The 27420-nt window shown below is 37.7% G+C and overlaps 1 protein-coding gene across 5 annotated transcripts; it reads left to right on the top strand.

The window, feature by feature from the left end:
- On the top strand, positions 1-27195 carry SLC39A6 (solute carrier family 39 member 6). Of its 5 annotated transcripts, none has more exons than XM_026081159.1 (10): positions 1-99; positions 1634-2353; positions 4415-4595; positions 4862-5031; positions 5972-6184; positions 7855-7924; positions 10359-10739; positions 18953-19033; positions 20998-21188; positions 21984-27195. In XM_026081159.1, exons 2-10 carry the CDS (start codon positions 1646-1648, stop codon positions 22134-22136), a joined length of 2148 nt encoding a protein of 715 aa, XP_025936944.1. In that variant the 5' UTR covers positions 1-99; positions 1634-1645; the 3' UTR covers positions 22137-27195. The 5 variants fall into 5 exon arrangements, 4 of the variants coding, with proteins under 4 accessions (XP_025936944.1, XP_025936946.1, XP_025936945.1 ...); XM_026081161.1 differs by having other exon boundaries at positions 4-99; positions 1637-2353; XR_003255951.1 differs by lacking the exon at positions 21984-27195 and adding an exon at positions 17916-18021 and having other exon boundaries at positions 5-126; positions 20998-21081.
- The last annotated feature ends 225 nt before the right edge of the window (positions 27196-27420 follow it).

Raw genomic sequence — 27420 nt, 5'->3', positions numbered from 1 at the left:
GGGAGGTCGGGAAGGGAGCGGTCAGCGCATGCGTGTAACGGTAGCTGAGAAGAAGTCGGCAGCAGTCTCGGAAGCGTCTTAGCGGTTGTTTAGCTCGCGGTGCGTGAGTTTCTCCTGCTGCTGGAGGTAACCTCTCCCCGCAACGGGGCGGCGGTTGGAGCGCGCGGGGACCAGGCTGCGGGGCAGCTGTTGAGTAGGCGTGTGCGCGCCTCACGGCTGGGGGTGAGGTCGGGCAGCCGCGTGGCTGCGGCGGGTAGAGCTGCCCGTACCGCGGCCTCCGCTGCCCGAGGCGAGGCGGGACGGACAGGTCGGCGGCGCGCCGTGTTTCTCCTCGCCACTGCACGGTTCCTAGCGCTGCGATCCGTTGAGCCGGGGGAAGGACTGGCACTGAGCTGAGGCCTGGGCTGGGTCTTCCCGTTGTCCTTATGTGTGGCAGCGATTTACACCGGGAGGGACCCCAAACTAGGATCTTAGGGAGGGGCGGGGGGAGGCCAGCGCGCACTTGAAGCAAGGGAAGCAGCAGGCAGACGCAGCCTTGTCTGTGCCGGTGGCCGACCTGGGTGGGAAGGCGCCGGGCGTCCTACAAAAGGAGAAGTTCGGGCCAGCCTCTCTCGGCGGCCGTTAGCTCGTGGGAGTGGGAGGGGAGGGGGAAAGACAGGGCCCGTTCACACGCTCGCTGATCTTGGTAGTGAAGGTGCTGTTTCTGGGTGTGTGCATCTCTGCGGGTATTTCCTTCGCGGTAATTATTTGCAAATATAATTGCAGATATCTGCACTTCTAGTTTTGGGGGCGGGAGGGGGGATTGTTTAGTGGGGTTTTTTTTTGAATGTTGTGTATCATACCGTTGAACATAATACGGTTGTCTGCATTATATGATGTGAAAATAAGATTTTCTTTACTCCTCTGAAAAAGGGCTAAGAGGTGGTCTTCAGACATGTTCTTTTGCATTGTCTCAATATCAATTTATTTTATTCTAGAAATGTAGTGTTTATGGAATAAAATGTGCATATGAAATAAAATATACAAACACTTAATGGCCCGTAGCTATGATCTGTCTGCCTATTCAAAGAAGTATGACAACATTGTTAAAATGCAGATAAAACTTAACAGCATAAAAAGTGATTTTTGTGGAGTGCTGAAATTCATCTCTCTGGCTTGCCAAGAGTTCTGGGAAATTTAATGATGGAAGGCTTGGAATTTTGATTTTTAAGCACAAATGTGTCACTTATAATACTTATTCCCTGCTAATATGTGGTTGAAGAGCTATATTATGAAGCTTGTTTTAAGCACAAGAAAAGCCTAACCTAGAACTAAATTGTTTCACCTCTGAGCATGCTGTCATTATTTTAATCTGTGTTAGAAAACTGGTTTAGGCCAAGCTAAACAAAAGTAAGCTTACTTACACCTGGGGAAGTGTTTGTGGCCAATGATCTCATTGTGGTATGCAGCTTCATCTTGTGTTGCCTGAGGCCATGCGTCTGGGAGAAATGTTGGGTATCCGAGAAATTTAAGTGACTCTTCTTGCTTTGATCCTTTAGCAAGTTATTAACATACACTACAGATGATAAGGTGATCAGTCTTATGCAAACTGTTAAATCTTTATTTTATCAGAATTTTTTTACTTCTTTTCTAGTAGGAAACTGCAATGGAGAGTACAGTATCAGTCACTTGCCTTTTATCACTTTCCATACTGTTGTGTGAAAGTTATCATCATGGAGTGGAGACAGCTACTGTTGTGCAGACAGCAGAGAAAACTTTTCCAGAAAAGGCAGCTGGCATCAATACTGACTTGGCAGGGCTAATACAGAGACTTCACCTTCAAGAACTCTTTCATCGTTATGGAGAAAACAACACTCTGACGATTGAAGGATTTAGAAAACTGCTCCAGAACATAGGTATAGATAAAATGAAAAGGATTAAAATAGACCATGACCGTGATCATCACCTTCATCATAATCATGTTGCATCGAGTAAAAACTCTGAGAAGACTGTTTGCCCAAACCATGAATATGATGCTAACAAAGATCCCATGAGCAGTCACTTACAGGAACTGCACAAAGTAGAAAATGTAGAACATGAGCAAAACTTCTTACACAGCAAGAACACTGTTAATGAAATAACTGCATCTATCAGTACTACTCCCACAGATGGCAGTTCTGAATTACAGAATTTGGGAACTGGAGGAGTGAAGTCAGTTGCTCATTTAGGTCTGACTAATGCCATTAATGCCACAGACAGTAGTAATACAAGCTGGCTTGCTAATGGAAAAGCAAATGAATCTCTTATTTTTCCAAAGGAATCAGAAAGAGGAAGTTACCTGTATTCCAAATTTAAAAACCAAAATACCCAAGAGGTGAGACTAACTCTTCTGCATTCTTGGTTAACTGGGTACAAGCTTTGTAGTGCAAGGGTCGGTACTCACAGCAAACCACACACAACTTTTCTTGAATCTTAACTATTTGTTTTAAATGAATGTTATGTTCATGAGTTCAGAGGGAGGAAAATATTTATGCAATCTAGTTCATATAATATATTTTTCTTCTTTTCCTTTCTAAAAAAAAAAAAAAATTCCTGGTATTAACAATGAAGAATATAAACTTTAAGTTTGAAAATCATGTGTTCTTTGGCAGTTATATGAAAAGTTTGTAATACTTTGTGGAGAAACTTCTGTGTTTTCCTCATGTAAAAGCAACAAAGGAAGGTACTTAGAAATTAATAATACTGTTTTTCAAAATAAATATCTCGCTGTGTAAGTGTATCCAAGCAGATTGGTAAGTATGTGGTAGTTGTTGATCTTGGTTCTAGAGCTTGTGTTTTTCTGCAAATGGGCAGGAAATAAAAAGCTAGTGTAGTAATGTGTTTCCCTGAGCTGGAAATAAGTGAATGCCATTAGAATTTTAGACTAACTGTATTACCTTTTTCCTTCTCATTTAGATAGATGTAACTTGGCATTAAATTTTATTAGTATTATGTAGTGAATAGAATAGTAAATTCTATTGGTTCAACTTGTTGTTCTTCCTTAAAGCCAGAATCTGTCTTGTTTTCCAAATAAAGTGGTGAAAGTAAGATCTGTGCAACCACATTTTTTTAAAGTACTGTCATTCTTCTGATCAAAGCTGCCTCACAAGGGTTAGATATTCCTATGGCAGATAGTGTAGCATTGTAGGGAAGTGACTAGCACCTTCTTTCCTTTCTTCTCCATTCCTTGTCTACTCTTCGTTCTGGAACATGTGTTAAGATAAGTGTTTAGCTTGTCTTAGGCACCTTCAGCATATGCTACACTGTAACAGAAGAGTGGATGGAGCGTTGGGAAAACAGGAAGGAACAAGCTGATGGTAGCAGATACTACTAGTTTTATGAAATTTTCCCTTTGACAATAAAATAAAAGCAAAGTTAGGTTAACCTGTGGAAAAAAAGTTCAAATATAACAAAATTTGCAAAAATGTCTGTAGAAAAAGAATTAGGTTTACTTTAATGAAGAATTGCTTGCTTGCTTTCTTAACTTATTCTTCTCTGGAGGGATATAAAAGCTGTTGTCCAGCATTCTGTATCAAAAATATAAAGACTTTAGATCAAGCCTAGGACAGAATCTAAGATGCATCTTAAGACACTTTCTTTGAGATTATATACAAGGACCAGCCATAAAATAATAATAAAGAGGACTGCAAGACATTAAGAAAGTAAGAATGAGTGCTGTTAGTCTGTAGTTTTGTTACACAGTCGGATCTTTCTCCATTAATGGCTTTAAAAAGCAGCAGTACCTTTTTGGAGTCTGTTAATGTATGCAATCATGCTAGATAATTCAGAGTTTGTGTGTAGAGTGTGATCACAGGTGCTGAATTCACAAGTTGTTATGTTCTGCACAATCGGAGCTGAACTACTTCCATGGGAGCCAAAAGAGTAATACTAAGCCCCCAAAGACTGTAGGTCGTGTAATAGGAAAACTTTGCTGGAGGAAGTGCATTTAGAACATATTTTGTTTGAGACTTTTCATGGTAATGACTTCTATTAAAAGGTCTTTAACCTTGTTATTATTTCCTTATATGGCCTCTCTAAATGTGAGGCAACAGTGTTAAGCTTCTTTTAATCTAATGACAGAGCAGCTGACTTCCTTGTACTGATAATTATGCATCATCTGGCAGTACTACCAAGCTAGCTTTCTGGGCCAGAATGTGGGGAGAGGGGGAGAAAAGCTGTACTTTAGATCTTAACAAAGAAAAATCCGGTCAGAGGTTATGTGTAAGACTGATTTGTGTGGGAAGTTCTTACTGATTTTTTTTTTTTAACCTGTTTTCAGCTGTTCAGCTACTTTCATGTGGAATCACTATATTTACAGTTAACATGGGATGTGTGGTCCTTTTAAGATATCATGATATTTTGGTTCTGGTTAATCTTTAAGTGTCTCTTTCCACAGTGTTCCAATGCATCAAAACTGATGCAATCCCATGGCATAGGCACTCAAGTGTGGTTGACTGCTACAGAATTTAGTTATCTCTGTCCAGCTATTATTAATCAGATTGATGGCAAATACTGCATAGTCCATGCAACTAGTGAAAAAGCTGAAACTCCTCCAAAAGGTTACTCTTTGCAAATAGGTAGGTTCATTTGTTTGTGTGTGTTTGTTTTTTAAATATAGAATAAAAGCCTAATGGAACCCCCTTTATTTTAGTTACAAAATTTTAGAAATGTTCTTCAGCATTGAAATAATTTCTTTTGGTGCTTCTCTTCAGTATGTCTAAAGAAAAACCCTCATGGTGTACCATTTGTTAACCCTAGATTAATCAAATGTTCAGTAGTATTTGAAAAGAGGAATGTTAAGCAACCAAAATCTCATATAACGCTTCTTCGTCTCTTTTACCAGCTTGGATTGGTGGCTTTATATCAATCTCTGTCATCAGTTTTCTTTCCTTACTGGGTGTTATACTGGTACCTCTGATGAATCGTGTATTTTTCAAGTTTCTCCTAAGTTTTCTTGTGGCGTTGGCTGTTGGAACTTTAAGCGGAGATGCTTTCTTACATCTTCTTCCACATGTAAGTATTTATTTCATTAATTATCTCAAAATAGAAATTTTGACACCTGGCTGTAGTTTTTATTGATGGGTTAAATATCTATTAATTAACACCTATTCAATGAGTCACTTCTCAGCCTGGTGAAATAGATTATTAGATAGAAAGGTTTCTCATTATTTGGACCTGCTTATATTATTCATTTCATATTCCCCACAGTGTAAAAAATTCACACTGCAATCCCTCAGTCTTTCCTATGTTTTCTCAGTCATATGTGCTGCCAAATCACCCTTACAAATACATAGTTCCTTGCACATAAGAATTATACAAAATGTTTTTTAATCTTTTACTACTCTTTTACTTTTTTAATCTTTTTTTAAATCTTTTACTCCTCTAGTTTCACAGTTTTTATAGTTAGTAGAGGTAGCTCACTACCTTTTAAATGTAGAACAGAAAATCAGCACTTATATTGATTGCTTATCCATTATAATGTTTTGATCAGAAATGAGTATTTCTGAAGTTCTGGGAAAACATTACTTGATAGGCTTTGAATATATCTATTACTATTATGTAATATTGAGAATGAAATGGTTGTTAAATTTCTACCTCTCTTGAAGTTCTTTGTAAGCAGAAGACCCCCCCCAAAAGTTAACTCGCTCTGGCTTTTGACTGAGATTAACTGGAAAGGACTACAGATCCTATGCTGGGTTCAGAACCCTGCCTGTATTTTATAGGGTTCTTCCTTTTCCTTTCAGTTAATTTTGAACTTATCCTGAGAAGTCATGTAAAATCTAAACGTGTGTGTGTGTGTGCATGCGCGCAAGATGCCCTGCAAGTTAAAATGGTAAGTCTGGACTTTAAGGGGAAAAAATATATATTGTGAGGAGTACTTTCTATGTTTGTTTTTTGTTATGTTATCAGTTCTTCTGAATATAACGACTTCCCCATTTGGTTCTCCCCTTAGTCTCATGGAAACCATCACCATCACCATGAAAAACCTCTACTTGAACAAAACAAAGGCACTCTCTTCAAACATCTTGTTTTTCAAAGTATAGAAGAGAGTGCCTACCTGGATTCTACATGGAAGGGACTTACAGCACTTGGAGGCTTATACTTCATGTTTCTAGTGGAACATTTGATCACTTTAATAAAGCAGTTTAAAGACAAGAAGAAAAAGGTAGAGAAACTATATTTTGAAGCTTTATTGTATTGCATGATGTTTTCTTAATACAGTCTCATAAAAACTAAAATTTATGTATATATCATATATATAATGACTACTGATTGGATTTAATAGCAAGCCAATTTTTGCTGACTTGATTAGTGTTATAATTTTAGTTATGTTAACCACATTTATACTTTCAAACTAGATTATAAAAAGCTTTCCTTTTTTGTGTGTGTGGTCATGTTAGGGAAGAATTATGAGCGCTAGTTTCCTTAACCAACTTAACTTAAGTTGCACAGGCTTCACATCACAGTGAATTGTTTAATAAGCAAACATCCAGTTACATCCTTTGTTGTAACAGTTACAGTGATCTAAGAAATTACCGCCTGTTGCTGACTTCCTTCTGATCTCTCAAGGAGATAACTGTTTGCATTTTTTTTTTTTTAAAATCTTATACTGGATGAAATAAGAGACCTCGTGCAGTTATCATACTTCTGTTGAGGAAACACTTGCACAGAATGGGTGAGGGTGGCAGTAACTTCTTGCTTACCACAAATAAGCATCTGACTACACTATAAAATGTAATGGCTTTATTAAATAGCACTCCATTTGGAAATATCGTCTCCCCCAAGGTCCCTCCTTTCTAGTCTTTCCTTTTCCTCTCCTCCAAAAAACAAGAAAGTAATACAGCTTTCAGATTATTATGATATGCTTTATGTGGAAGGTAGAGAATAGCATGATTTTGGTGGGTCGTAAATGTTGGTAACTTCTATAAAGGCTAGTATAGCAAGGACATAGATGATGATGCTTTATTCAGTAAAAATCAGAGGTTTGTTAAGCTGCTCTTCAAGAAAGGTAGGAAACTACTAGTTATTTAGAAAGCTCAGAAAAAGCTCGTTTCTAGGCTACCACAGATACTGTGATGATCTGTTTCTAGATATTATTTTTAAATCTGTCATTAAGGCTGCAGTCTAAATTCAAATGCCTTGTAAGCTCTTCAGCTTTGGTCACAGGAGGTTATATTGGGCAGGAGTGGTTTATACTGAAGTAAGCTGAGCTAACTGTGAGTGACAGAATCATTTTCCCTAGTTAAATTTATCTCTGGTTAAACTTACTCTTCAACATCTCTTGATGAATTCCAAGCAAAGCAGATATTTTTGTTTTCCTTATCTCTCGGCCATGGGAATGGATTTCCTGTTAGACTCATTGTGCCTTTCTAGATATTGAATCACTGATCACAAACTGGTGCGATACGGGCATCGGTCAGAGATGATTGTAGATTTTTACAGATTTCACTTGATTTTTCTTAAGCATGTTTTAAAAACTGCTACACTGATATTACAATATTTAAAACAACCCCAAAAAACAACACTAGTGGAATTGCTTTTGTTCGGCTTTTGGTGCATTTCACTTCTCAGATGAACTTCTGCTATCCCTTACACAGAATTAAGTGGTAATTATGCCTGGGGTGTTTTTTTCCCCTTTGGAGCCTGAGGAACTTTTGTCTTTTTTACTGTACTTAGATGAGTTTCTAACATTTCTGTTCTGCATTCTCTATGTGGCTTTCATGTTATCCTCTTTCTGTGCAGGCTTGCATAAGTGTTGTCAATATCATATTGCTCATGTATATCATGAAAAATAAGTAATATATTCATAACTACAGTCTCTTATTTTGGATTAAGAAAAGAAATGAAGATGATGGAGAAAGTAAGAAGTTTTCAGCAAATGAAGAGATGTTAGATACAGATGATCGTAAGTCTCAGTAATACACAGTTGTTATTGTGCAACAGCACAGCTGAAATACTGTACATGACTGAAGACAGCTCATAGATTTGTTTCTTACTGCAGGTTGGATCACTGCCTAATTGAATTCTTCCTGGAACAAAACCTGTGTGTGCATTGATATGTGGAGGACTAGCCCTGTTTGTGTGTGTGTGTTTGTTTATTTTTATTTTATGATTGACAGTTTGGAAGTAGTGTATTCCCAGTTTTGAAACCTCAAGCCTTTGAATGCTGTATTGGATAGTGGAAGTTGAAGTTGTGCTAAGATGCTCTTCTGGCTATGCCTTTGGAAACAGCTGTACATAGTTCCTTCTACATTTCTCTTGTTCGACTGTTAGACATCACGTATAGAAATCTAAAGAATAGAACATGCATGTCTTAAGTCCAGGGTTGGTTGTTTTGAGTATTTATTTAGTTTTAAGGGTGATAATCTAAAATTCCAGAAGTTAATTGAGATATTGGACTGCAAATGATCAGGTTTCCTCAACATCAAACTATAAGCAAAAACACACCTTATTAGATATTTGTCTGCTCTTGTAACTAAAGTAATCTGATACTAGTTTACAATAAAATACTGAGAGAATTTCTATTGGTTTGTAAATTGCTTTCAGTGTTGCTTGCTTGTCTACTGAAATATCCGCCATAAAAGATTCCTAGATTTCAGTATGAATAAACATTGAATAGTCACATACAGCATCATCCCCGAAAGTTAATTTTGTTCAGGAATTTAAGGCATGAATTGTGATCAAAACGCATCATTTTCTGCACGGGTGATATTTAAAATCGGCATATTGTTACAGAAGGGCTTGTGCAAAATTGTGATATTTCTTTGAGTAGACTTCATGTGTAGTGTTTAAGAAGAATGGTGACCTGCCTGTATGTTAACACAGTTCTGACATAGGCTTATTGAAAATCAGTGAGTAGGATGACAGTATAGAAAACTGGACTTACAGTATCTCTGTGCTTTGCAATCTTAAATCCTGGGTTTGATGCTCTCTGATTAGTACCTGAGACATTTTTGATGTAACTGTTTGCCTGTCTTACTTCCCTAGTAGACTTTTACTCTGTTCTGTCTGCTAGAGTTGAACTATATTTGAATTGAAATCTTGGAAATGCAAATTATATTATAACTTACTGTATTATAATTTCAGTCTTCAGGCCTCAGCTTAGGAGAAAATAGAAATGGAGTCAATTTACTTCAATAGAACAATATCAAAATAGTTTGAGAGAGGCTATTTTTCCTCCATTTCCCTATGTAGTTTGGTCTCCTTGCTTAAATCCTGAGAGCTTATTATAAAGAAGCAGCATTTCCTATCTGTAACTAAGTAGTAATTTTGTATCTAGCATGAGAACTGTCTTGTTTTGCATAGGGATTTAGAAAGTGAAATGCCTTTTTGTTCATATGAATGTTTAATGATTTAAATCAATATTGGGACTGTATTTTTTTTACTGAAGTTGATAACATCCCATACTGTCCTAGGAAGACTTAAAATTTTAGATGCTGATCCAGTATTGCACATGCTATATGATAGTGAAATTTTGAGCAGAAATTTTGCCTGAGCTCAGTTGTTAAGATTCCCACTTGTTATTTTCACTAATGAAAGTGTTATTTTGCAGAAAGCCTGCTTTTTTTTGGTGCAGATGCTAAAGAGGCTTTCACTTTTTCGGAATAACTATAAGTAAAGAATGAATTGTCAGTAATGCAGAAAAAATGTGCATTTGTTCATTCAACTGCAGGTGAAGAATTTAACGAGTTTTAGGGGTGTTAACGAGTCAGCTAAAATAGATGTTAATGTTTATTTGAGGACATTTTGAGGTCTGCATTGGTAGTTTTATATTTGAGTGTTTATTTTTCAGGTGTTCAAGCTTGCATTTAACTTGCATTTAACCAATTATTTCCACATGATATTCAAGAAGGTTGCCAAAATTATATCTATAACATAATCYTGCTCATCATCCCTGAGATAAATTAATGGCAAATGCTCTTCGGCCTTTGTCTTTCTGAAGCAATTAAGTAACAGCCTTCATGTTGTGAAAATGAGACACACAGAGCCCTATGCTGTTGTACGTAAATTGTACTAGGTCTTATCTGAAAAGCTGTTTTTTAAATTTTTTTAGGAGGTATTCATGGCTACAATGTAGGGGGGTGCGTTCCTGGTAGGAGATGGAGAAAAAGGTTTTAGTTTTTTGCAGTAAAGTGAATAATCTCAGAAATCTGACTTAAAAATAAGTAGTGAGAACTCTTGAAAAATTATTGGTGCAAGAAGCTGGGGTATCAACCTAAACTTTTAAACTTACTAGCTTTTTTTCTCTGTTGTATGATTTATTAAACTTCTTTATTGTATCATTGCTTCCTAGATGACTTTAAAAATGTATAATGTTATACTTTGGATTTTTGTAACAGGGCCTGAGGGCTATCTAGGGACAGATTCACAAGATCCATCGCCCTTCATTTCTCAGCAACCAGCAGTACAAGAAGAAGAAGAAGAAGTTATGATAGCTCATTCTCATCAAGAGGAGGTTGACAATGAATATGTATCCAGGGGCTGTAGAAACAAATGTCACTCTCACTTGCATGATACTTTAGGACAGACGGATCATCTTAGTCATCATCACCATGACTACCATCACATTCTGCATCATCACCATCACCAGAACCATCATCCACACAGTCACAGTCAGCGCTATTCACGTGAAGAACTGAAGGATGCTGGGATAGCAACTCTGGCATGGATGGTGATTATGGGAGATGGACTACACAATTTTAGTGATGGCCTTGCAATTGGTAAGTGTTAGTTTCAATACTACAGCTTTGTCATCTGTGATAACAGCAAGGTCTTTTTGTTCTTGGTTATATTTTTATTAGGAGCATAACTAATTAATGGTGGTTCTTTTAAGACTAAACTTTTATGTTTAGACAGTGGTTCCGAATGAGTGAGAAAAGTCTCTAGTTTAACAAACAAAATGAAACAAAGCTATATGCTGCAGCTATGTTTCTTTAGGAAATCTATAAACTTTGCTTTATTTCCTTCTTTAGTTTTGAAAAATCTTACCTTTAACTTTAAAAAAAGTTAGGCTCATAAACCAGTATTTAGGACTTAGAGCTGACTTTGTATTTCAGTGCCTACAGGTGCTCAGCAATTCTTTTGTGTTCTTTAAAGACAAGTGTGTCTTTTTGGTCACATAAAGTAGTTGTGTGGGGTTTTTTTTTTCCCTACTTCAGTCACTGTCACTGGCTGTTTTTTTGTTGTTGTTTTCTTCTGTCTTCACTTGTATTCAATAAGGTTGGGATCTATACTTTACACATCTGGCTTTGCTTATGCTAGGTCCTGATTACGCATCATCTATAAATTTCCCCAGAGCTTTGGAAGGCAGGGAGATGGGACCATGGTTTCAATGTGCCTTAGCCTGAAGATTATCCAAATGGATTAGGCAATATAGGTGTACAACTGGTGCAGGGTGCGAGGTAGACCCATATTCAGTTTTACTACACAATCAAGTTGGTCGAAGGCATTGTGTACTCTAAAATGCTTAAAACAAGCATATGAAATATCTTACAGTTTTGCACAGCATTCCTATTTCATCCAGGTTCTCAGATCTTAACATACTATAATAAAGAGCAGGATTGCAGCTCTTCTTTCTAGCACTTGCACTAATCTTCCAGTGCATCTGTGTTGCATTTTGTCTACCAGGAATGAATGAGGGGGGTGCTAGTTAGGTGTTAATTGTCAGAAATATAAATCATGGAGAGGATATCAGTTAAGTCACTAAATGTTGCATTCATGCAGACTTTTAGATTAAGGATCTCTATATTAATTAAAAGGAGTGTAGCTGAAATTGAGCACATCTGAAGCAGGCTATGTGCAGTTTGGCATCTCTTCTTGAAAAAATATTTCAGAAAATATGTTTTTCTCATATACAATCATGCTGTACTCAAAAATATACTCTTAAAGTCTAGTTTAATGACACAGCTCTGTCCTTAATTATGGGAACTTAACTTTTTCTGCTGTTTAAAACAAAAAAACAAAAAACTGTAAACAAAATACTGTCTTCTTTTTGTTCCTACTCTGCTCATATCCCTGTTTTTCCTGTGCATGTTGTAGCTCTTCAATCTTTTTTGACAAAGCTTCAATGAAAAGAACTTTTTTTAATCACAAAAAAATAGATTAAATATTGTGTTTTGGGCCTGTGACTTTGAGGTCAGATTTGGTATTTCCTTCATTTTTCTAGAAGGCTGGACAACAGGAATTCTAGATGTAAAAGTAAGTTCTAGAAGGTGAAATTAATTCAGTAATCCTTAATTCTTATGCTAGTCTTTCATAATATTGACTTTAGCATGCTGCCATTCAGAGAGACCTGGACAGGCTGGAGAGGTGGGCGGAGAGGAACCTCATGAAGTTCAACAAAGGCAAGTGCAGGGTCCTGCACCTAGGGAGGAATAACCCCGTGCACCAGTACAGGTTGGGGGTTGAGCTGCTGGAAAGCAGCTCTGCTGAGAAGGACCTGGGAGTGCTGGTGGACACCAAGTTAAGCATGAGGCAGCAATGTGCCCTTGTGGCCAAGAAGGCCAATGGTATGCTGGGGTGCATCAGGAAGAGTGTTGCCAGCAGGTCGAGGGAGGTGATTCTCCCCCCTACTCAGCCCTGCTGAGGCCACATCTAGAGTACTGCATCCAGTTCTGGGCTCCCCAGTACAAGAGGGATGTGACACTACTGGAGCAAGTCCAGCAAAGGGCTACAAAGATGATTAGGGGACTGGAGCATCTCTCTTATGAGGAAAGRCTGAGAGAGCTGGGCCTGTTTAGCCTGCAGAAGAGAAGGCTGAGAGGAGATCTTATCAACGTGTACAAGTATCTGAAGGGAGGGTGTCAAGAGGATGGAACCAGACTCTTTTCAGTGGTGCCGAGCGACAGGACGTGAGGCAACTGGCACAAACTGAAACACAGACACTTCCATCTGAACATGAGGAAAAACTTTTTCACCGTGAGGGTGACAGAGCACTGGAACAGGTTGCCCMGAGAGGTTGTGGAGTCTCCTTCTCTGGAGATATTCAAAACCCGCCTGGACGTGATCCTGTGCAATGTGCTCTAGGTGACCCTGCTTGAGCAGGGGTGTTGGACTAGGTGATCTCCAGAGGTCCCTTCCAACCTCAGCGATTCTGTGATTCTGTGATTTAAGACTCATCTGTGATTTTGCAGGTATTGGATTCACTTCTAGTTTGTATAGCATACTGGGGTCAGTTCAGCAATACTAGTCTTTCTGTAAATTSTATTGTATAAACAAGCTCACTCTTTTTGAGGAGAAAACCCAATAGTAACTCAGTATTTCTCRCTGTAGAATGTGCAGTTGTTCAGATTCAGTCAATTCATAATGAGAAAAGAGACTTCTCTGTTTTAATCTTTTTTTTTTGGATGAAAATTAAAGCATGGAATGTAAATTTCCTAGCAGATCAGTAGTGAAAATATGGTGGAAGAAGGAGGATTTGCATACAAATGGTATGGAATATCAATTATCTCCTAGCATTAAGGAGATTTGGGGAAGGGACTGTGATTTGATGGTTATGAAGGGGGGAAAAAATAGAAGGTTAACAAAAGCTTATTGAACAAGTGAGAGCATTGGCTTTTGCAAATCCTGCTGTGTAGCTTGTTCAGACTAATAAAAAGGTGGATTTCCTTCAGTTCTGGATGTGCTTGAAGATACTATGCAAAGCCTCAATCTGATGATGTTGTGAAAAGGCCAGTACTGCTTACTGTAACATTTTCTTGTATTTAAATGATGGTAAAAATATTTTTGACTGAAGATAGGCATAACCAGAATAAGCCTTCACTTACAAGTTTTCACTTTATGTGACTGTTATTCCTTACTTTCATCAGTTATTTCTTTTTTTCCTTGAGTCTGTTATGTTAATTATGTAGGAATAAGATTTTAAAAATGCTTTTTTTCTGTTAAAGCATGGAACACTTGAATCTGACTAATTTGTATAAAGTGATCTTCTGTTCATATCACTGGTTTTTCTTGAACTTTTTTGTCTTCAGCTAAACTAAAATACAGAATCCTGTAGTCATTGTTATACTAATCTTACCTATATATTTTTCTTCTAATTCTTTTGAGAGAGATAAGTGATGTCTTAAAAGTATATTTTAAAGTACTGTGCCRCTATTAAATCCCTTTCTTGAGAGAGGATACTATCAACTATATTAATGTGGCCTTCAATTTGAGTGTTATCTTTTTAAGACAAATGTCTGTTTATTAGTGAAAAATAAAACCAGATAATCTTAAGCTTGTACTTTGGCTACAACATCAGCCACCTAGGTACTTTGCAAAGCACTCAGGTTTAGTTTTTCTTGCCTAAGTGGTCCCAAAATTAGATTTACCTTATGTGATTAAGCTGGATTCTTGTATTTTTAATTCTTCTCTAATAAGTGATAAGACTCGGAAAACATTGTACAGGGATAATAATATAGAGGAACTTGTAGGTCACTGAGGATGCAGGCATGGCAGAAGGTAGACCTTCTCCCATGAGACCTTCTGCCTTCCTTTCCTTATCTAGTCTCCTCAGAATTTGAAGCCCAATTGACTGCTGATGAATTCTTTTGTCCTGGTAGGAGATAACTGTAGCCATGCTGTCTCCCTCTCAAATCTGACTCAAACTCAAACTGTAAAGCAATGCTTGGGGAAAAAAACAAAACAAAACATATCTAGAAATGATACTCCAACCAGTCAAGTAGCAGTAATAACTGTAAATTACTGTGTAGACTAGTATGACTGAGTGGTGTAGAGTGCAGTGTAAACCACTACTGCTGAAGACTTAAGACAAAATAGCTACAGTCTTGCACTATACACCACTCTGCATAAATAGAATCATAGGAATGGGTGACCACGAGAGGTCATGTAGTTCAGCCTTCTGCTTGAAACATGACTCTTGGCAAGCACTAGGTTAGGTCAGTCATGGCTTTGCATAGCCAAGCCTTGAAAATCTCTAACCTCCAAGGATGGAGATTCTACAACCTCTGTGGCTAAGCTCTTCTAGTGATATACTGCTATCTTAATAAAGAAGCTTCTGCTTTCTGCTGAACCTCCCAAGTTGTGATTTGCAGCTTTTCCCCTAATGTCGTCTGTCACTGCTTTGTAGAGTGAGGCTTCCTCATATTTGTAACTCCTTTTCAGTAGTCGTAGGTTGCTACTAGAGAACCCCTTAGTCTGGTGAAGAGGAGAAGCCTAGCACCCTCAAGCTTTTAAGCCCTATGCTCTAGGCTCTGACCTTCTTGTGAGCCCTCTGTAGGACAGTATTCCCATCCATCCTGAAGTGGCGTGGGGGAAGAGAAGGGGATGCAAAATGGACAGAGGAACAGCCTCAGCCCTTCCTCTCCCTCACCCCCAACTTAGTTTCATCTGCAAATTTGTTGATGGTACATCTTGTTTCATCATTGAGATCATTAATGAAGATATTGAAGAATATGGGTCCCGTAAAATGGCTCCCCTGGTGAGCTTTACTTGTTACTAGCCAGTCAGCAAGCCCTTCGAGTCCAGTAGTCCAGCCAATTTGCAAGCCATAAAACAGGCTGTATATCCAGCCCCTATTTCTTCCACTTCCATATGAGGCAGCTGTGTCAGAAGTCTTAATAAACTCAAGTTCTGTTATATTGACTGTTGTCCCCTGCTTATATAGTCAGTTATTTCTTGATAAAAGACAGTGAGTTGGATCAAGCATTTGGAGATGGATTCCAAGTGGACATTTTTCAGGAGACTTTCCCAGGGACTGAGGTGAGGCTGACCGGCCAATTGTTCTCTGAGTCCTTTTTCTTGCCTTTCTTAAAGTGAGAATAACATTAGCTTTTTCCCAGTCTTTGGGGACTTCCCTCTGTGACCATGACTTGTCACAATTTGCCTTGCAATCGCATCAGTCAACTCTGTAAGCACCCTTGGGTGAATCCCATTTGGCCCCATTCATCTGAGCATATCCAGCTTTTGTAAGTAATCTCTAAACTGTTGATTATCTGCTGTTGTCCCTTTTGTTCTGCAATGATGCTGGTATCTGCTGGGACCTGTGAGCAGGCTTTGTCTATGAAGACTGAGATGAAAAAGGCACTGAGTACCTCAGCCTCTTCTTTTATGTCTGTTGCTTGGTTCCCTTCCCCGTCCATCAACAGACCCACCTGTTTCCTGAACTTTATATTGTAGCTAGTGTTCCTGTAAAATTGCTTCTTGTTATCCTTAATGTCTCTTGCTAGTCTTAGCTCTAACTGGGTTTTGGCCTTCCTGTTTTTTGTCAGTGCTTTTATCTTCCCTATTTGTCGCATGTCTCTTTCTCTGTTTCTATTCTTGCATGCTCTCTTTTTGAGTGTTCATTAAGAAGCTCCCTGCTTAGCCAGGTGGGCCTTCTGCTGAAAATTCTAGTGTACCTGCACAGACAGGGTCCATCATTCATGGACTCTCAATAAGTGTTCTTTAAAAATCAACCAGCTTTTCTGGGCACTGTTTTGCTTTTGGCAGCTTTCTGGGGGATTCTCCCCAGCAATTCCTTAATTAAGCCAAAGCTTGCTTTACTAAAGTTCAGGGTTCTAATTTTGCTGCTTCCCTTCCCAACCTTCTTCTGTATCCTGGGCTCAGTTACCTCATGCTCACTAGAGTCCAAGCTCCCTTTTGTGCTGCATATGCCATCAGTTCTACCTTGTTTATGAGCAACAGGTCAAGCAGAGCACAAACCCTGGCTGGCTCCTCTAGCATTTCCATCAGGAAATTGTCACCAGCACACATTACAAACTTCCTAGATTGCACACATAATGCTGTTTGTTACCTTTAAAGCTGAAATATCCCATGGGCATGATGGTCTGCAATCTGGCGAAGTCTTGTGCAGTTTTCGTAGAAAGCCTTATAGGCCACCTTTTCTTTTGAGGTGGTCTGTAATACTATTCTTAGTGTTACTCCCTGCTCTGATCTTGACCAGGAGACTCTCAGTAGGCACAAAGAATTGCATTCATACTTAGCTTTATACTGAAGCTCTGCACAATCAAGAAACTCCTTTATGTAGCAGATTGCTCCCCCCCGCCATCTATCTTTCCTAGACAGTCTGCATCCATCCATGACAGGCCAGATGAGCTTTGGCTGTGCCTCTGCCATCATGGAGCTGGGCTCCAGGCAAGCAGCAGGCTTCCCTGGACAATAGGTCTGGTGAGCAGGTTGGGGTTTCTGTCCTGCACAGGAGGGAATTGCCTACCACTAAAAATCTTTGCTTTCTTTTGTAGTGCTGGCCCTAATCTGATTATCTGAAATTCTGGGTGAAGATTAGGGGCTGGGCAGATCTCATTTTTCCTCTGTTGCTGCCAGGGTTGTGACCCTGTTCTCCACATTAACTGCTACAAATGGGGATGGAGAGTTCTTCCTGTTGCTAGATGTTGCTATTCTCAGATTTTGCCTATCTGGAAGTTCATGTTGGCTTCCTGCTCTAGTGTTGCTTTGGTCCCACCTTCCTTCTCACCCTTGTTATAGGTAAACGCGACAAATTGACAACCACTCGGGCCGGGTTGCATAAATTCCAATTTAATAGAGTAATTGAGCAAGTCACAAGTAAGCAAAACAGCGCTGGGCGGCTGGGGAGTCTCCTGCTCCACCAACGGCGCGCGCAATCCCCCCGCTCACAGTCCCCTTATATGCCTGTAACTTCTGTGGTTGCGCCGGCTGTTGCTGGGGGGGTCGGGATGAAAGCTGGGGTCTTCCTCTGCGTTGTGCGTGGTGCCCTTCAGGTCGCGCGCATACATTTCACAATACAATATCGCTCTGCTGGCTCAGTACAATCATTGTGGTGATAGCCCGTACTTAGCGCCTAGTTTCATGGTAAAATCACTTCACGAGTTGATAGCCCGTACTTAGTGCCTAGTTTCATGGTAAAATCACTTCACGAGTTGATGTAACAAATTATCACCTATCACACCCTGAAGTGGCTTGTGCTCTTGCCTCTGCAGAGTCTTTGAAGACCCTCTCAATCTCCTGTTCACGATCCCTGATACAAAGATGCCTGCTCATTTCTTCTTGCTTCCCCTTCTCTGAGTGCAGCAGCACATATGAGAGGTAAAGCTGCTGTCCACTTTCAGGAACTCTGTCTGGGTAGTGGTTGCTGGAGGTGGCTACTCTAGCAGGGGCAGAGGATTGTCTCCTGTGGTCTCATCACCACTGTAGCTCTTTCTCTGTGAGCAGTACTTCTGGATCCCCTGCATGCCAACTGCTACTAAATGGCCTCACACCTGTTTACACATCTTATTGACTGTACCTTGTTTGCTGGCACACTCTGGGTACCAGATAAATAGAAAGCTAGATGTGATTTTGCTGCACCCTTCTGTGACTTCCCACACATAAGAACCTCTTGTGCTGTCTGAGACATGTTTCACTGACCATGCTGTGTGCTGCTTTGTCCTGAGCTGTCATCTAAAAAAGGAAAAATAGTAAGTAATAGGAGGGGAGAAAACAAGGAAGATGAGCACTGTAGGACTAGTTTAAGGGTTTTTTTTTTCCTCTTTAAAATAAATAATAAAAAAGGTACAAGCTGTCTAGAATTCACAAATCTTTCACTGCTAGTTTCACCCAATCATGTAACCTCTCTTATTGTTGAATTGGCAGGCCTTCTTTTTTAGTACCTGACTCTCAGAGGCAGTTGAGCTGCACTCTTCCCTTAGTATCTTTCAAAACTAGTGTCTTTTTTTCATTATATTTGTGTGTGTTCTGTTTTGTGGGGAGTTCATGGTGCTGAACAGTATTGGGCTTAATTCAGAAATTAGATAATGAAATCTGGTTTTCTGTAACTAGATTAGAGGATTTTAAAATTTGCTTCTGATTTTAAATTTATGAATCATACACAAAGAAGCTGTTCAATTAAATTTTAAATGCTTTCACAAGCATAAAATAAATTTGAGTGAAACTGAGTGTCCTAATCTGAGCATATGCAGCAACTTTTCTGCACTTGACATCTGAATATGTAGTAATGTTTTTTTCCGTCTTTTTGTAGGAGCAGCCTTTACTGAAGGGTTATCTAGTGGTTTAAGTACTTCTGTGGCTGTATTTTGCCATGAATTACCTCATGAGCTAGGTAAGACCATAATATTTTGGTATGCTACAGTTACCTAGGTATTTACAGGTTTGCTTTGGAGAACTATAGTTTATTTTATTCTGTGGCACAGTAAAATTTGTTTGAATTATTTTTTTGTTTTATATGTTTGAATTATTGAATAGAGAACTTCAAGTTGAGGTACTGTTGAGTCTAACTTATTTTAATGAATGTTTTATTAGAAATCTACACACCTCAGCTATGAACTTTCTTTACAACTCATTGTCTCTTGCAGTTATTTACAACTTGTCCTGTGTAGTTCATTTGTACTGCTTTTATTCTTCAGTACAGTATAAATTGTGAATTGCAGGAGAATGCCCTAGTTGGAATTTGATTTTGTCACCTCTGCTTAATTTTATTCTTGTGTTTGTGCTGTTGAAGTGAAGATCACAAAATTAGTCAAATGCCTGTTCAGTCTTGCAAAGAATTGCTGTAGCTCTAAATTAAACTTAAACTATTAAAAGTCTTTTTCTGGAATACTTTGTCTTTTAAATTCAAGTGAATTAAGCATAGCCATATTTCTCATAAGCATGTATGTGTCTTTAAGTTACAAATTTAGTATTGGGCCCTTTTGCAATAAAGTTCATGAGAACAGAATTTAGCTGTTTAGTTTAACTTGCAGTGAAGCTGATCTTGTTTCCAGTGGTTGAATCACTTTGTGTAACTGGCATTTCTTTTTTAGCTGACATGACCATGATCACATCTGGTGTATAGAATGAGGAAAGAACAGTCAGACACTCTCTCCCATACCCCCCTTTTTTTAATGCTCTTGAAGTGGATTGTTCAGTTTCATTTAACAGGCCTTTTAAACCTGTATATGTATACATCAAACCACTTATTATTGTGCAGATGGTAAATATATCAGATGACTTTTTACGTGGAGAAAATATCCATTTTTATGATGTGGTAAGAAATGAATCTTGGCTATCTCAATATATATTCTATGAAAACTATGGAACTTGTATTAATTACACATGCATCTACTAAAGTAGAAAATACAAGTATAGAAAATAAATTTGTTATGAATGTGATATTTTGGATTCAAATGTTCTTTTAAAATTTAAATAGAAGACAAAATTTTACACAAATACCTTTAATAGAGATCATGGACTGGCATAATAATACTAAAACAAATGGAGCTAGCTAAAATTAACTGGGGGGAAAAATCTGATCACTGTTTTCATGAAAACAATTTAGCATTAGTATTATACCAATTCAGCTTAATTGTAACATCTTGTGGGGAAAAGCTGTTGTAACAAACTTCTCAAGTCAACTTTGAAGACTGCTTTTGCTCACTTTAACTGGGGAGAAGTCTTATTTTTGTATAGAATCAACTTTATTTTCAAAATGCCTTTAAAAAAAGGTTATATTATTTTAGTATTTTTTTTGTTTAAATGCATAATATTTTTGTGAAACAGACATACTTTGATGGGAAAACTGTTTCTGGCTGGTAATCTATTACTCTTTCAAGTAAAATTAAGACATTAAAGATAATTTACAGAAATGAATAAAGAAATTCAAAATTTAGAAACAAGTAGACCTGAAATATGACAAACAGGTACAGGATAACAAATAGAACCATCTTGGCACTATTGTTTTATGCAATTAAGTGGTTTGCTTGTTTGTTTTAGAAACTGTCTTGGAATGCTTATATATAGCAAGTACTGCAGTATTTTACAGTGTTGGTTTACATACAGAAGAGACTAAAAGCTTTTTCCAGAAATCCTAAAACTTAAGTGTTATGAACTTCATAGTACTTGCTGTTGTTGTGTTTTTCTTGTGTTATTTTATTTTTTGTGTGCAAGTAACTTCTGATTTTGTGAAGAAAAACATAAGGAAGATGACAGCATAAAAATAGCTTTGTGATATTATAAGTGCTGAAAAAAAGTCACAAATATGGCAGTAAATACATTTGGATGTAAATTTTGTATTGTTTTTTGCTGTAGGAGATTTTGCTGTGCTTCTAAAAGCTGGTATGACTGTCAAACAAGCTGTGCTTTATAATGCCCTGTCAGCTATGCTGGCCTATCTTGGAATGGCAACTGGGATTCTTATTGGTCATTATGCAGACAATGTTTCAATGTGGATATTTGCCCTTACTGCTGGCTTGTTCATGTATGTGGCACTTGTGGATATGGTAAGTGACTTGACCTTCTTAAATTTTACATAGTATAGCTTAAGTATTAGTACCAATTATATTTTGACCATAAAAGCCATTCCACCTTTTCTTCATCAATAAACTGTTTTTCTGTATTTGAAGGAATTGAGGCATACTAAATGTAAGTGCTTAGTTAAATATTCAGATGTGAGATTTCTTTTGTTTACATTACTGTTGGAACAGAGCTCGTTTCTTCCTCTGTATTTAATTAGAGGCAGTTAACAGTGAAAGTAGAGTAAAACATTTGCTTCTGACAGTGGCTTTTAGTCTGACTGGCTGTCAGCACCACCAAAGATATGTTCAGCTTTTGCAGTAAATTATTAGGGTCTCTTGGAATGGAGCCAGAATAGTATTAAAATCTATACTGTACATCAGAAGTACATTTATGCAGAAGTACAAAGTACTTGGTCAGACTTCCATGAACAACCACTGTCTGTCTAAGAATAAAATCTCTAAACTGGCTTGACTAAGTCAGTTGATAAATAAGCCAACCAGTTACTCAGAGTATAATTAAGACATCAGCATAATTATAAAAACAGGTTTTTTATAATTAGACCATTACAATCTCTCTCTGTCTCTAAACAGCTCGTAGGAAAGTAAATTCTGATAGTTACTTGTGTTGGCTCTCACCTTATTCAAGGAGTCATTATTAATAAACAGGGATGGCTAGTGGAGTAATATTCAACTCTTACATGCCTAATGGTTGAAGAGCCTGGTTCTAAATAAGTATGTATTTTGAAGGCATTTAACTTTTTTTTTTTTTTTTTTGTTTAGGTGCCTGAAATGCTCCACAATGATGCTAGCGATCATGGATGTAGCCGCTGGGGATATTTCCTATTACAGAACGCTGGGATTCTGTTGGGTTTTGGGATAATGCTGCTTATCTCTGTATTTGAACATAAAATTGTATTCAGCATAAACCTGTAGTCTTGCTTGCCAGGAGCAAAGCTTAGTGTTAAATTATGATTGGTACAGCTTTCGCTCTTCTCTCTTTCCCCCTTCCCCCCCCCCCCCCCAATTAAAATCTGTAATGCAGAGGTAGTTTTGATGTAGACTAGATGTTTTTATTGACATGTTGGATTTTTCCCCCCCAAAGTAGAAGTGAGTACAGCGTAAGGTTTTCACTCAGTTTAGTGTTACATATGGCACTGTGGAAAGTTACACTTAGTAAAGCATGGTGAAAGTGCCAAATCTATTAAAGGAGTATCATCATTTGGGGAGAGGGAATTTTTAAAATTGTTTGTGAATTTATTTACTGTGTGTAACTATATGAAACTGGCATTTTCTTACTTGAATAGTTTTGCCAGTATAAACAAAATGACAGTGTTTTTTTATTATAGCACAATCAAAAACAGTCAATACAAAGCTCAGAGAGCCAATGTAAAATAAGAAGATGACATGTAATGAGTAGCATATGTTTGGTAGTAATTCATCACTTCTGTTTCCATCTAGTCTACATGGAATGTCAAATGGGTCCACTTCCACCTTTTTGAGGTGGTTCTACTCAGAATAGCCTGTGAATTCTTTGTTTCTTCATTCTGGTTGTTTTCTACTCCAAATGATTTCATGTGAAATCCTGTTTTAAGTGTTTGTTCCAAGTAAGTTTTACTTGTTTGATCCCTTTTGATGTGAGACAATCTTTATTGATTTCTCTAGTCAGCAACAAAACTACAGCTATAATATTGTAAAAGCATAGCTATGTCTCTAATATACTCAAATTCCATCAAAAAGAGTTTTAAAGTAGAGATATATTGCATTAATACTGCCTGAAATGGCAAAATTGTGTTACAGTCTGTTTGGCTTCGAGGGGAGGAGTGCTATAGACTGAGACAACAGTCATTTACTACAACAGCTTTCTTAGTGTTGATATATTCTGGGGAATTAGCTGAGTGGGAGAGCTGACTGGTTCTAGTTCAATATGCTTGCATACTATAAACCTATGCTGTACGAAACAACTACATTCTTTGCAATAACTTAAGCTCATGTATCCGAAAAAGCAAAAATTCTTTGACAGCATATATAGGGAAGCAGCATATGAAATTAAGAATAATTATTGCTAATGTAATATGTAGATTGAGCTTACTATCTACAGTTTAAGATTTTAACCATCCTGAAAGTAACTGAGGGAAGGAAGGATGAAAAATTGTAAAAAATCCTGTATTTGCAGGGAAGACAGACAAACATTAATTCACTTAACATCTCTTAACTTTTATGTAATGAATAAAAAATTCTGAACCATGCTGTCTTAATTAACTAGCATTTAAAAACTGGAAACAAAACCATTAGAACTTATTTCTGATCCCAATTTACCACTAATTCAAATCACAAGCTGAATGAAAAGCTTAAAGAGGCAGCATTTGATAATACCATGTCTGACAGGTTAAATGGTCTGACGTATGTTCATCCTGCATAAAATTAAAATCAAAACTACCACATCACATCAGAAATAGATATTTCAAATGAATTGAAAGATTTTTACCAGTTAAAAAACAAGGTTCTTAAGAGTTTCTGCAGCCCATGGAATATTACCTTTTCTTTGTCCTTTGGTCTTTCCTCAGGTTAACTAGATTGAGATTTAATCTTCTTTGCATATTCATAAAATGCTGTTTTATCAATGTTTCTTAAGAAAGCTGAAATAATCAGCATAGATCTGTTAAGGTTTTAATATCAGTGTTGGAGCTCATATGGATGATTTATGTAAGGATGGATTTTTCTGTTTCATTTTTTTTGTGAAGAATTGTTACCAAATTTAAAAAAAATCTAGAATAAGCAATGGATTGAACTTTGTTTCTATGCTTAAAAAAAATCAAGTAATATCAATTTTTTAATAGTAGTAGAAAATTAAAGGGGGGAGGAACAAAGTGTGCTCAGTAAAACACGTTACAGCACTACTGTAACTTATGAGCAAAGGAAAAAGGAGCAAATAAAGGTCACTTTTCCTGTCTTACAAGAGGTTACTAGTCTTAAGGATGGGAGGGTTCTGCGGGCAAGTCCCTGTAATTTCCTCTTCTAAAGCAGTTTGAGCACTGCAGGAGCCAGCAGAGCTCATCATCATTCACCTGATCCATATGGTGATCCTGCAGGTTGAGAGCTGTATCTTCAAAGGAAATCTCTCATTTGGTACATCCTCATGTATTCAGAGGAGACAAGTTGATTTCCTTGGTATTTGAACATTGCATGCGAAACAGGATTTGTCTTGTTTCCTTTCTTTCAGTAAGTGAAGAAAGGAATCTCTATAGCTACTCCATCCTGAGGGGAGCACCAGGGTGTTGGGGTCTTACCCAGCTCCCCCAAATCTACACCCATATGAACCTGCATATCTCTTTGTTCAGTGAGCAGGGGTCCAGAGAGAAGAACAGACTTTTGGGGGGAGCATTCTTTTTTTTTTTTCTCTCTTTTTTTTTCCTGCTGGCTTACATGCTAGCACTAGAAACCAATGCAGAACAGGACTTTCATGTTTAACAACAATATTGAGAGAATAGAGGTGTGTTGAGGTGTGTTCCTTCCCTTCATCAGGTGTTTAGAAGTTCAAGTTTCTTTCATTCTACGCTTCTGCATTTTCATTCAGTCTCTGTATGTTCTTAATAAAAAGCAAACCTCTCTTAACAACAAAAAACCCAAATGCAGATACAGTGTGCCAGGAGGAATCCTATAATTTGAGGTGTTGAGAAGTCATTCCATGGTATGATGGCCATTTGGTACGTTTTCATGGTATCTCCTAGATTGTCCATTCTGTGCTACCTCTATTTTATTTTTCTTACAGTAGTCTTACTCTAAGGTTCCCAAGCCTGAATTAGTATCTCAGAGTATGATGAAAATGGCATTTATATCCATGCACCTCTGCCATATATTCCATGCTCTTTTTTAGCTCATGTGAACTTAATCTGAAGAGAAAGTAACTGAATTTTTCAAACCACCTAAATTCTTAAGACACTTTTGCCCTTAACCTCACTATGATCTTGCCTTGACAGTGTGATAACTAAAACCATGCCCAAAAAATGGCTGCTGATCCTCATCTTCCCTTCTCTAGCCTTAGTGATGAATTCAATCTTTGGCTCATGTGAAGTTGTTAAGTTTCTAGCATGTGCACATCACTGCTTGCTTCTGTAGAAAAACAAAAAAGACAAAACACCCCCCCCTCCAATGCATGTTTGACTGCAGCCATAGCATAAACCTGTCAAAATTCTGAATCTTTCATGCCTTGACTAATGCATTCTCCTCTACTCTGACCTTTATTCTTGGCAATGCTGCCTAGTCCAGATGTCTGAAACTATGGCTGCTTTTCCTCTAGAAGTCTCTTTCTGATCTCGATCTTCAGTACAGTGAAATGTGTCACCCTTGTTTTTGAAGCAGTCCAACTTGGCCCTGTCCTGTTTAAATGAGTCTTGTCTTTTCTGGAGTGATAGTGCTAGTCACTATCAGAGCTTATGTGTCTCTGCGCCTGTTCCCCTATTGCGCCTCATGAGCAAAAGACCTACCTGGACAAAAATTTGGTAAGGCTACTACTGTCATTCCCCTGTCACCCAACAATCTCTTCACAGCTGTATTTTTCTGAAATGTGCTGAGATAGAACCTTACTGGAGCCTAGTGGGTTTTGTAGTGTTTGAGCACTATGTACATCCATTCTTTTTTGTTTTTTATTTAGTGTTCTTTACTCTCTCACCTTCCCTTCCACATCCTCAGTTATCAGAGAAAGCAGGCATGCTGAACCATTTTTTGATCATGAGGAATTTCAAACTTAGATGGGGCACAGTTCTGTTTAATTTTGTTGTTGGTTGTTGTTGTTGTTGTTAGTGGTTTCTGTTTGCCTACAGCCTTAACAGCCATAACAGCTTAACAGCCTTAACAACACATTGAAATATATGTGCATCAAAATACATTGCTAATGCAACAACATGAAAAATAAATCTGCTTTTAGAGCATCCAGGGAGAAATGACTAGATAACCTAGCCATAAGCATATCAGATGATTCAATGCTCTAATATTTGAATCTTTGGTGTGGCTGTGAATCACTGACATCTGTCCAAACTAGTAACTGAGGAAAACTATATCCTGAAACTCTCTATAGGTGTGTGCCAGCAGGATGAAAAAGACTGATTTCCCCCCACACACACTACTGTCAGCTTTATAATGTAGAATCTCTGCTTCTATTGAAATGGGCTTGCATTGAAAGTACTTATCATTTGGCAAATGAATAGGGTAGAGCTTCTCAGCAGCCCTTTATGTTTATACATATATTTTTCTGTAGCAGCTTGTAGTAAGCCCGACATCTATGGCTGATAAATGAAAGTGACTTGAAGTCTTGTATATCCTTGTTTACTTAATGTTGCAAAGTTTAATTTTATATGCAATTATATCTGCCTTATTTAGTGCCTGTAACTGGACTTTCAAATGGATGAACAGAATAGACAATTATGGAATCCAAGTGAAATCATTTCCCTTGTAACATGTAATGGTTGTTAGGCCTGATTTACGCACAGAGGGTCTGTCATGTCAAGTTATAAATCTCCTGCTGCATAAACTACACTATAATAAACATTTGGAAGTTCTCACATGACCAGCATCTATGTACTTTTGTTCTGCTTTGTGGTTAGGGTACTTCAGAATGATGTCAAATGTGCTGCAGGAACACAGTTGAATTATGTATTTTAAAAATATGTTCAAGAATAAAATGTAATTCACAGTGGATCTCTAAATTCTGACAGCAGGAGTCAAGCATTATTACAGCTTTTGTGGAAAAACTGTCATTCTACTTGTCATGAGAGAAATGGATGTTTTCATGAAATGTTTTTCATCTGAAGTATTTCTTAGGTGCACCTAACAATCACTATAGAAATTGTATTGTTGTGTGCTAGCTTAAATAAACCACTCAGCCAGATGGTATCTCTTGAATATTTTTTCTCACTGTTGTATTTGTAGTTAGTTACCTCTTGTATTTATCTGCGTAGAAATATTTTTAAGTATATAAAAATTATATTTTACATAATTTTAGTGCAACTAAGTTTTTACTAGACTTGCTTACTAATTTACTTAAATAAAAGGTTATGTATATTATATTGTCTATACATGCATAGCAATGAATTTCCTCATAAAAATATATTCCTGAATGATATCTGGTCTTTGTCCATAAAAAAAAATGCATTAAAGATGCCAGCACTTAACACACAAAATATTTAAGAAAGATAACTGGTATAGACAAACATAGTCGYAA

The sequence above is a fragment of the Apteryx rowi genome, unplaced genomic scaffold, assembly GCF_003343035.1.
Source record: "Apteryx rowi isolate R43461 unplaced genomic scaffold, aptRow1 scaffold_539, whole genome shotgun sequence".
Classification (NCBI taxonomy): domain Eukaryota; kingdom Metazoa; phylum Chordata; class Aves; order Apterygiformes; family Apterygidae; genus Apteryx; species Apteryx rowi.
Note: the sequence above shows the minus strand (reverse complement) of the source record. Positions and strands in the feature narration are given on the sequence as shown.